This window comes from Corythoichthys intestinalis, chromosome 11 (assembly GCF_030265065.1).
Source record: "Corythoichthys intestinalis isolate RoL2023-P3 chromosome 11, ASM3026506v1, whole genome shotgun sequence".
Lineage (NCBI taxonomy): Eukaryota > Metazoa > Chordata > Actinopteri > Syngnathiformes > Syngnathidae > Corythoichthys > Corythoichthys intestinalis.
Genome location: NC_080405.1, coordinates 13940029 through 13952126, shown reverse-complemented (window position 1 = coordinate 13952126; position 12098 = coordinate 13940029). Strand labels below are relative to the sequence as shown.

At 38.4% G+C, this 12098-nt stretch overlaps 1 protein-coding gene across 5 annotated transcripts in view; it reads right to left on the bottom strand.

The window, feature by feature from the left end:
• The window catches only part of csnk1a1 (casein kinase 1, alpha 1), a 65935-nt gene extending 54250 nt beyond the window's left edge, over nucleotides 1–11685 (bottom strand). For 2 of the 5 annotated variants that reach the window (XM_057849942.1, XM_057849941.1), the window contains exons 1-2: nucleotides 10989–11684; nucleotides 10701–10807 (exon numbers count right to left, since the gene is read on the bottom strand). In XM_057849942.1, the coding sequence (XP_057705925.1) occupies nucleotides 10701–10807; nucleotides 10989–11111 (230 nt within the window). In that variant the 5' untranslated portion in view covers nucleotides 11112–11684. Of the gene's footprint in view, nucleotides 1–10700; nucleotides 10808–10988 lie in introns of all 5 variants that reach the window. The other 3 variants (XM_057849940.1, XM_057849939.1, XM_057849943.1) reach the window with 3 other exon arrangements.
• Nucleotides 11686–12098: the final 413 nt, after the last annotated feature.

Below are 12098 nucleotides of genomic sequence, written 5' to 3'. Positions count from 1 at the left end.
TTTTTCCCACTCTTTATAAAGCACAGAATTTAGTTTCTTGAACTCATTTGAGTCAACGTTTATTGCAGCTCCGCAACTCGGACCATAACAAACGTAAGCACACAGACTTCCTGTGCCCGTCAACTATATCTGTCCCTCGGGAAACTCAACCCAAATAACAATAGTTCCTATTGTTGCTGTCGTGTCGACAGCGATGAGCTCTCACCGATTTCCGACTTACGTTTTCACTTTCATTTTACCGTATCAATCCATGGAAGAAACATTTATTCATCATGATGAAACGAGCAAGTTACACAGCAGCCTTTAAAAGTCACATCTGTTTGGTTTTCTCCTAGATTCTGGTAAGTTGGGGAAGTTGTCAAATCATATTCTTACCGTAAATATTGTCAGTTTATGGGAATGTTTTGAACTACCAATGTGCTATGCTTGTGCTGTGTTTCACCGGTCAGTAAAATGACATTTCTGTATCCGTACACGAGCTCTGTTTTCTTGTATTCTTCTATTTATTGGTGCTAAAATTAGGGTGCGCGTTATTAACGGGTACAATAATTTTCCCTAGATTTTACAAGTAAATTTGGGGTGCGCATTATACACGGGTGCGCCTTATATTCAGGAAATTACGATAGTCCCATGGTCCTTAACTTCCATTGATAGGGCATCATACTGGATAAACAGAAGTACACCTGTAGGCTGTTTTATGAACGGGGGTGTGTACGAACAGCGCGGGAATGGGGGTACTTTCAAATGCGACCTGTAGCGGAGCTCTCCGGTTTGATAAACTCTCGATGGGTAAACAAATAAAACGACCTCCACAACAAGGCAAAACTCTTCCCTTTCTGTAATTATCGGAGAGTATAGAGGGGCCTTATATAACTCGTTGTCAAAAATAACTGGTGACGATTCAGAACTTTACTAACAAAGCCATGAACCTGACTTGTATGGAAGGCACTAGTTCATCACTCTAGTTACCTCATCGCTCACGATTTTTTTTTTTTAATCGTTAACAAGCGCTTTACAAAGGGGCCTTAAATAACTCGTCACAACGCCAACTGATGACAATTCAGATCCCAACTGACGTTCGCTAACTTTACTAGCAAATCCCTGTGTGAAAGGCGCTAGTTAGCCCCTCCGCAGTTAGCGCTACCTCGAGTAACTGCGTTCTACGAGGCGGTGAAATATCGAGGACTATCTGAAGTCAGTTATCAAGAAATCAAGCGAAACTTGTGTTATAGACACCATTAAAAGCGCAGGAATTTATCGAACGACATGATTGAATGATTTATGAAGACTATTATAGGCCATCACTCAAACTTTTAGCTTTAGGAAGTTAACAATTTTTTACATTAATCCTTTACCTTGTCGCAGTTTCCAACGGGTCCGGTGTTCGGCCATTCCTTACTACGCGGCGAAACATCCTACACAGTGCTCAGCGCGCTTGCATCCACACGCATGCGCACATGGGTTAAAAGCGGCGAGTACTCACTATTTTTGTTTTTATTTAGAACCTTTTCACTGCCTCAAAGATACAATTTGCATGCATTACCCTCTCGTACATTAAACCATTGTGTTTTTTTGTGTTAGCTTTGAAGCAGTTGACCACATTAGTCACGTAGCGTATTTAAACTAAAGATGCACCGATACCGATACTAGTATCGGCAGGGGGCGCCGGTCCAGCCCGAAATGGTGGTATCGGCGAGTACCAACAAAGACGGCGCCGATACCATTTACCAGTCCATTATTATAACATTTGACCGCAGCCTTTTTTTCCTCCTGGCGCTCACTACACTCCGTCTCTGTGTTGTGTGATGACACGTGAACACCAAGTAGCTATCGCTATTGGCCTGCTCCAGACCAATGAGAGCGGGCCAATAGCCACTCCTAACCAATGACAAGGCCGCTTTTTCATATGGAGAAACCAGGAGAAACGGCGGCGGTCGGGAAGTATTTCAAAATAGAAATCCCGTCGATTAAAATCAATGGCTGTATGCAAGATTTGCGGCCTGAAAGTTTCCAGATGTGGAGTTAAATCGGCCAACTTCAATACCTCGAACCTGATAAAACATTTGAAGACAAAATGTGAACGAACACAACGAGTTTGAGCCTGCAAGAGCAGGACTGCTATCCAGAGGAAGGGCGCTGGATCGGAGCAACAATCTCTGGTCAGTTCACTACGTCTACTTTAGTTTTATTGTGTTTTACTGAAAGAAATGCCGCAGTAATTTGGGAACTGTTTCCAAAGTAGGGTTGCCACCTTTCAGAAATATAAATAAGGGACTCCCCTCCTCCCGAAAAAAGGAGGCTAATAGAGAGACGGGATGCTGTGGTCAATTATTATTACTTATAATTGTTAGCGTCCGCAAATGCGGAAACAAAGTTGGAACTCGAAGCAGACAACAAGCAGGGGATACGTACAAGGGTTTAATGATTGCAAACAACAACAAAAAAACAACAAAACAAACAAAAAAAAAAACGCGATCACGGGATAGAAGAAATAACAAAAGGACCCCGTGACCGCAGGTCGACGGAGCTCAATACTACAAACTCAAAAGTTAACTAAGACGATAGACAGCGAGCCAAAAAGCCAAAATAAAAACACTCAAATACCTGCACATGGTAGAGGTTACAAACCCAGACCAGCACACTAACAGAAAAAAACCCAATGCAGGGGCGTAACAAGCAAATGTAGCGAGACTCTAGTGTGATCAGCAAGGCAAATATCTTTGAGACCACTCGTGCTTAAATGCTGCGCTGATGAGCCTGCATTGGATTCAGGTGCGACGTCAGGAACGCCCCCACGACCAGCCCAGCAACAAAACACAGTCTAACCAGCAGCAGAATGTGACAATAATTTCATGAAAGTTGCACTGTTTGGCCTTTGAGAGGTTTAAAAAAGTTTATTCAGTTCATTCAGAGTTTATTATTATGAATTTATTTTACTTTCTTACTGTTGGGCTAGCATTATACATGTTTTATTAATTTCACAAATGTAGCACTATTTTGGCCTTTCAAGAGCCAAAGGGTTATTCAACTATTGTCTACTAGGGTTTAGTAGACTATTCACTTTGTACTAGTCTTTTTCCTATTTTGCAAAGGTAAGCAACAGCCTGACAAAGCCTTGATAGAATGATTTCACATCCAATTATGTAGCTCTTTGGGGGGGGGGGGGGAATATATATATAAAACGGGGTGGTATCGGTATGGTATCGGCCGATACTGCACAGCCAGGTATCGGTATCGGGGCCAAAAAATGGTATCGGAGCAACACTAATTTAAACCATCCTTATTTGATATAACTACAATTAAGTGTTTTCTGCAGGTTTTTTTTAGTACGTTATTTCTGTATGCATCTAAACAAAACAAGTTTAGAGCACACGGTAGTACTTTGGGTGTCAAATTCGACTACTGTAGCACGTTTTGCCGATGTATGAGATTTTGGCAGAACACCGGGCGAGAAGCTGGGATGGAGAGGGGTTCGGCCTCCTCATTGCTGATTGGTGATAACTGTGCTCCAGTCTCTCACTCTTGTCAGTTATTTGTTGTCACGAGAAGAAAGTGGCGGTGATAGGTCTAGGTCATAGTGTTAGAGTATAGTTTTGAGCATGGACTACGGTTTTGAAGTTAACGGTTTCGCTCGTTGACATGCCCCCCCCCCCATTTTTTTCTCCTCGGATCTACGCGATTCAGAAGAATGACCCCTTTTGATGTCAAAACTCCGAAATTTCGCCGAAAGGTGGCAAGTTTGCATGCCTGTTATAATTATTGAACAGAGGCAACTTGTAGACACTCCAACCTGCATCAACCCCACACCAAAAATTCTCACTTACTCTCATGAAAGCAGCATTTTCAATCCACACGCACACACTAGTCAATCATAGTGGTAGTCATGATAACTCTTGAATTACGCAGATCACATGTACTGTATGCAAGTCAAATGTATTTCACAACAAACACGTGATCAATATCACTATAAAATAAATTTAAAAGAAAAAAATCTGATCAAAAGTATCAAGCCCATGCAGGACTCGCCACTCATTAGCCCGCTTATGAACTGAAACACAGCGGTGTGTTTCGTGGGCGTCTCACGGTTGAGTGGCCACATTGGTGTATAAAAATGTCTTCAATGAAGATAAAACCATAAAGATAGTTCTCAGCAAAACACTTTTTGAAAGTAAAAGTAGACCGCTGACGTCGATATATTTGTATCTTTTGACAGGTGTTACAGATTACCGATAATTATGCGATTGAAGCAAACTCTTGAATGTGTCCAGGTCGACATGTGTTAATGCCAACACGCAAAAGCAATGAGACTCAACAAAAGCGGTCATTCAGGAAGAGAATCACGGCAGGACTGAACAGATGTCATTGTTGACAGAAATAGCCCTAAATGTTAGGCTGTGGAGATGTTGCTTTTGTAAAATCTGTCAGTGTACACTAGAGCTGAAACAAATACTCGAGTAACTTGAGTTTAAAAACTGATCCAAGTAATTTCATTCGCCTCGAGGAATCGTTTAATTTTGCCAGCTCTAAGCATCACGTTTTGCTCGGACTACTTTTAATGCGGGACAACGTGCTGACGTCACGTGCGTAGAGGAAGAAGCATAATACCTTACTGCAGCAGACAGCCACTACAAACTATGCTAAAGTTGCTAAAAACTACGCCCGCATGATGCTACGCTGGAAGCAGGTAGCGTCTGATGCGTCTTATAGATATCATATATATATATAGAACTAGATGCAAAATGAGAGACTCAGTGGCGTTAACAAACAGCCTCCATTTTAAAGCAGTAGACTTATCTGTGCTAATAAATAAGATTAACGTGACTGTCCCTTGCTCACGTAACGATAGCCCTGCGGAGGGCTAGGTTTCTATTAATTATGACTAATTTCGATGCGTGGCTAACGTGTTTTACATCCAGGCTTTATTTAATCTGTAAAAACATGGCGCTGTAGAGTGATGAGGGTGTAAAATAAAAACAAAATAAAGCTAACTGTCAATTTTAGCTCAGTCGTCATTGCTGGAAAAAACACCAATTAGCACTGGTACCTAATGTGCTCCAATACAGCAGGTATCATACATTTATCTTGAACACTGCAAAAACTCAAAATCCTACTAGGACTTACGGTTTAGACTAACTTAAAACTTAACTAGAACTTAAAATTGCTTGACGGAAATGGAAATTCAATTGAAACACGTGGGGAAAACACCGAACTTTTAAGTGATGTGTGTTATCAAGCGTAATGACATTTTTCTGGTAAGAAATAAGATTTTTTTAATGAGATCTATAGGTTTTTTGAGTGAAAGCAGTGAATTATTCTTTTTTCTAGTCACATCTGAGTTGCAATTGTTGTAAATTTTAGCGCAGTAGTCATTGCTGGATAAAACAAGTAGCATTGGTCTAATGTGCTCTAATATAGCAGGTATCATACATTTATTTTTAACACCACAAAAACTCAAAATCCTATCAGGACTTACAGTTTAGATTCAATTGAAACACGTGGGGAAAAACACCTCATTTTTAAGTGATGCGGGTTATCATGCGCGATGACATTTTTAGCTAAGATTTAGAAGATTTAGAATTTTTTGAGTGAAAGCAGTAAATTAGTCTTTATTTTTATGGTCACATCTGAGATGCAATTGTTGGCTGTTTTCAACAATGTACATCGAAAATAAAGACATTGATTGACTGAAAACAGTTCAATATTAGATGAAATGTGTTGTTTTCTCTTGTATATTTATAATTGCTCTTTACCTAAACAAATGTTTTATCCGATTACTCGATTAATCAATAGAATTTTCAGTTGAATAATCGATTACTAAAATATTTGACAGCTGCAGGCCTAGAGTACACTATAATATTGAGTGAACATTTATCCAAAGATAACGAACACCACCAAACTTGTTCTTCATACCACTAATAGCAGTGTCACCCTTGAGCGCACACTAAATACACTATAAAAGCACCCCACCCCACAGCAAGAGAGAGAGTGAGAGAGAGAGAGAGAAAAAAAGACATGCTACCAGGAAGCACCAAGGAAAATAAAGGATTCAAATGAAGCATATAAGCATATATTGCCAATTATTTGCTTGGTGGTACTGGGTAGTGGGAAAATATGCAAGATTTTGCATTATCAGATTAGACAAGATGGTAAATTTTATCTGACATGGTTTTCTAATGTTCCATATTGTGTATACATTTTAAGAAAGATTTGAAATACTTGTTTAAAACAGCTAAAATATTAGGAGCATTGATAAAATGTCTGCCTGCAGAGACTGGAAATACAGGCTTTTATTGATGTTGTTGATCTCCAACATTACATATAAGAAAAAAATCTTTCTGCTGGGTTATATATAATGAAAGGTGTTGTGTGTCCCTTTAAATTAAGATGACTTGATAGTCAAGTTTGATCGTCTTCTCGGCGCTCCGCCAGGGCCGGGAATTAAGATGACTTGGAAAGATAACTAATTAAACAACTGAAAAATGGAGGGGCAGGGCTTCAGACCAAATTGTTTTAAAAAGAACCCCCCCCCCCCACAAAAAAAAATTAATAATAATGAGCATAGTAGCTTCTACCGAAAAATGTTATTGGCACAAGAAGACCATTTAGAGGGTCAATCTGCAAACAGGAAAAAATAAAATTCACCTTTCATCTTACTGATTAATTTTATGACTGAAAACAATTTTCTGCCATTTTTACATGACTTTCTTCACATCACAATTGTATCTTATTATCAAAATTTGTTTCTTCTGCACCCAAAGTTTCCTAGGGAAAAAAAGTAAACACTTGATAGTTCTTTTCGACATTGTTATTTGTTTAAAAGAGTTTTGTCAAACCTGTAGTATTTCCAAGACCGAACTCTTTTCACACAGATGCTAAACACAGTAGGGCTAAGTGACATGATCGTAAAATAAAAGGGGCTCATGCTATTTGAATCGTTAAGGATGGGACATTAAAATGTCCTTTTGTCTTGTTTGACTGCCAATGGGCAATAAAAAGACAACTTTCGGGGTCACAGTATGGACCCTAAGGGCAGCATGGACTGAATAAAAAAGTCACTTTCTTGTTGTAAAAAAAAAAATGTATGGAATATTCGTTATCGACGGGACAGCTGGCGACATTACATTTCTGCTGCTTTGATAAAAGTTGTCTTCCACCCTGAAGAATTCCTAAGAGTTTCTCAATTTCTCTACAAAATCAAATGAAAATTAGTCTTTTGACATTTTTTTTTGTAAAGACAATAGGGTACGTTACATTTGTTACACACAGTACACTTCAAAACATTACAGACGGTAGTCTTTTGTCACCCTGTTTTATAGGCAATTTGACAGTGTTTGAAGGAGTTTGTGCAAATAATGTTTTGAAGGAGGACTAACAAATACATTTAGTATAGAGTTTGATTGGGAATCATTTATCAGAAATCAATGAGTGCTGAAAAACGAAGTTTTTAGCTTTTCCGATATAATGATCATTTCTCAATATTACTAGATCACTTCAAGAGCACCTTACCAGTGATAAACAATTGCCACTAATCAAACAGATAATGACTTTAGAGATAATTGAGATTTACAACGCCAAGTGACTTGCACACTTGCAATGATACCAACAACGAAAAGCTCTAGTAGAGCTAATTACTACAAGTAGCTATTACAACTCTACTGTTCTACTTGTACTCCAATAGATTCTACTCCAGCTGACGTCCCATCTGTAACAATATTTTCTCTGATTTTCTCATCAATGATCTCAACTGCACTTGAAAACAGTTTCGAAATTGGATCATACATTCTCAGGGACTAACATAGAAAAATATGCAGTTCTTACATGAGCATCACTCTATACCACATACCAAAACACACTGACAACAAATTTTATGATTCCACTTCAATAATTCAACGATTTAGAGCAAAACATACTAATGACCCTTAACGGTATTTTCTCCGATTTCTCAATCATGGATTGATTTGTATATGAAAACTGTCTCATCAAATTTAATCATATATTCTCTGGAGCTATACAGATCCGACAAAGATTTCACTTTTTTTAAAATAAGGATTCATTGCGAGAACTGGAGAATGAATTATAGAGTTGAAACGAATACTTGAGCAACTCGAGTCTAAAAAACTGATCCGAGTAATTGTATTCGCCCAGAGGAATCGTTCAATTTTGCCAGCTCAAAGCATCACGTTTTGCCGGGACTACTTTTAGTGCGGGACAACGCGCAGATGTCACGTGCGTAGAGGAAGAAGCAAAAATACCTGACTGCAGCCAACAGCCGCTACAAACTATGCCAACATTGCTATAAATTACGACCGCATGATGATACGGTGGTAGCAGGTAGCATCTGATGCGTCTCATACATATCACATGTATATAGAACTAGAGGCGAAATGACGGACACAGCAGCGTTAGTAAACAGACGCCATCTTAATGCAGTAGACATCTCAGCGCCAATAAATAAGATTAACATAACTGTCCCTTGCTCACGTAACCTTAGCCCTGCAGAGGGCTAGGTTTTTATTAATCATGACTACTGTCGATACGTGGCTAACGTGTCTTACATACAGGCTTTATTTAATCTGTAAAAACATGGTGCTGTAGAGTGATGAGGGTGTAAAATAGAAACATAATAAAGATAACTGTCAATTTTAGCGCAGTAGTCATTGTTGGATAAAACAAGCAGCATTGGTCTCTAATGTGCTCAAATATAGCAGGTATCATACATTTATTTTTAACAACACAAAAACTCAAAATCCTATCAGGACTTACAGTTTAGAGACTAACTTAAAACTTGACTAGAACTTAAAAATAGCTTGAAACAAATGGAAATTCAATTGTAACGTGGGAAAAACACCAAATTTTTAAGTGATGTGTGTTATCAAGCGTAATGACATTTTATGGTAAGAAATAAGATTTTTTAAAAAATGAGATCTAGAAGTTTTTTGAGTGAAAGCAGTGAATTCTTTTTTCTAGTCACATCTGAGATGCAATTGTTGGCCGTTTTCAACAATGTTCATCGAAAATAAAGACATTGACTGAAAATGGTTTAATATTAGATGAAATGTATTGTTTTCTCATGTATATTTATAATTGCTCTTTACCTAAAAATATGTTTTATCCGATTATTCGATAGAATTTTCAGTCGAATACTCGATTACTAAAATATTCGATAGCTGCAGCCCAAATGAATTATCAATATAGTAATTATAATTTAGACCTGGTATCCACTTATGCGACCGACAAATTTTGGGTCACGCAGGTTATATTATTAACATTTGGTATATAGTAGGTGTGCACAATATCCATTTTTTAAAACCTAAAGCGTTAACTTCCTGCTCCTCAAGGCTAATTCTGATACGATAACCGATATTTATATAATTTTTAAATGTATATTCACATGGGTTTTTGAACACGTGTAGGCCAAAAATATTAGTGGTGGATTCAGCATAGACTTGCCCTTGACCTAACCAGAATTTTCATGATGACACGAACATTATTATAATGAACAAAACGAAGACAAGAATAGTTTTGAGTTCAAATAAAGTGCTCATATTTAAAAAAAAAAATTTTTTTTTTTTTTTTTACTAAATATGAGTCAATATCATGTTCCCCTGAACAATGAGCACTGAACTAAAACATAAACCCAAAAGGTATTGTGCTTTGTCAGCAGATAAAACATTTGGTGCAAGAACAAAGTAGAGTTATGTGGTCTTGGTCCATTAAACAACTCAAACGCACACATTCCAATCCATCGACACCGTACCAAAAATATAAATTATCGGGCCTATTAATAATGTTATTGGATTTCTTGGGATGACGTCATAATTCCTATTATCGGACCGATAATTATCGGCACCTCTAGTATATAGTGCGACCTACGTGACACAAAATGTGATGTCTGCATTAAAGGATGATGAATGAGTCATAATTATTCAATTAAGAGAAAAACCACACAAACAACACAAACATTTGTCTTATTCAATATTAGTATTCGTAAAGAAAAGTAAAGAAACTCTGTTCCATAAATTCCCATGCATTCACTAGCGTGCTTACATTCCGCATTGGAAGTCAATTATTCAGAATAATCACTTTAAGAAAACTGCATCCACCTACATCTATCAAATGTATGGGCTTCAACTCAGCCAGGTAAGCGACATAAAATGGATGGCTCGTACATTTGGAGGCCAACTTTAAATGCCCCAGCAACGAACATCCACGAAGTGTGAAAGAGGCCTTTTATGTCACTTTTGACGACCCTTGCAATGGAATAAACAACCAAACTGTGATTCGCGATGCAATCCAGTCCATTCGCACGCAATTTAAACACTTAACGATCTGCCCTGGTTGTTGTTTTCCCTGCTGAGTTCCGCCGCCATTTTGTTGAGAGCGAGCACAACAAAAGAGGAGCGGCCATTTCCACACGTAACAGCCTTTCCTCGCACCGAACAGCTGTTCTTCACGATTAAACAAAATAAACCCGGAATACATTTTTACTGACAACCACTGTAGCAACTTCGAGACACAATAAAATTGTGATTGTGGTAAATAAAAGACGATATTTTCAAGCGATGATTACGAAATCATATGTAATGGGGGTACGCTACCATTTATGTTTGGCATACGGGCAGGTCTTGTAACAACAACCTTATTTCTTGTTTAGGTTTATACAAGAGCAAGTATTTATTCAGTAAGAAAAATCTCCTTACCGTATGTGTGGGATTCCGACACCACCTTGTAGTATCTTGTACAGCTTACTTTCGTATAACAACTGTGGGTGCCTGGCTTTTTGCGACTCCAATTTCACCGCTACCTCCTAAAGTTGAGACAGGTGACAGATAGTAAGTCTTCCAATCAAATTCAATTTGACGACAGCCATTTCTCCACTTGAACCCTATGCAAATATATGTTGGTTTCTGTAAACGAAGCTACATCTAATAATTTGACGTTCACAAACTTGAATGCTTCGTTTGAAGTTCGTACTTAAGAATTATTACCTCTCCATTCGTGACGTTGATGGCCAAGTAAATGTCTCCGAAAGACCCCGATCCAATTTTCCGCACAAGCTTGTATTTCCCACCGACAATAAATTCAGCTTTAGAGCCACTGCTGCTCGCCATAATGTCCACCAGAAGACGAGCGCCGCTCGATTTGCTTCAGGAAATTTGGGTTTATGTTCTAATCAAATGGTCCGCGAAACATAAATGTAATCCTTTTCCCGTTGGTGTTGGATCAAAATGGACGAATGGTAGCTTAAAAAAGGAAGAAGTAGGGAACGTAATGCGCAAATCAGGGAATGGGGAAGAAAATATATACTACCATCCACAAAAGATCTTCGTTACAACACGAATTCCTTTAAGAACACTGTGTGACGTGCTAGTAACAACGTAGAAGCCGATGGAACTCCGAAAGATCGCACGGCCTTGTACGAGCAGCCAGTCACAGCTACCTAGCGGCGGCTAAATGCTAGCGCTTTCGCGAGGACCGTCGCTGGAAAGAAAAAAAAAAGACAAGCTCGACACCGAGAATTGACAAGCCAATACAGTGACGCTCGCGGACGATAACCTTTCTCTATCTGGACATTTCAGTCCTCAAAAAATACCGGGCCTAGTTGAAAGGGTCGCAACCGCTTGAGCACAGTGCAACCCACTCAATCCGCCATCTTGTCTTCTCTGCCCTTTCTCTATGCTGGTGGCTGGCTGCTAGAGTTTGATAGCGCATGTCCTATTCACGGACCGTCGGAAAATACGGTTTTCCTCCCCACGGTGCCTTTCCGTGAGATTTATTCGTCAACTTTATTTCTGAGTATTTGTGATTAAGAATGTTTAATGGGATAACATTTAAATCACCTTAAGATTAAACTATGTGGTACTCACATACAATATATAAAATAGTATCTAAATAAAATACATGCAGATATTTTAAATAGCATTAAAAATAGGCGACAAATTTTGTTATTTCTAAATGTATCTAGCATTGTAATAATAAAATAAACATTCCTTTAATGTGATTTAAAAGGCTTATTTTCAAGAAACATTCCCATGATAAATGTCTGTCTGAAATTAACCGTTTATAAGCAAGTAGCTATTTTTAGTAATTAAAACAAA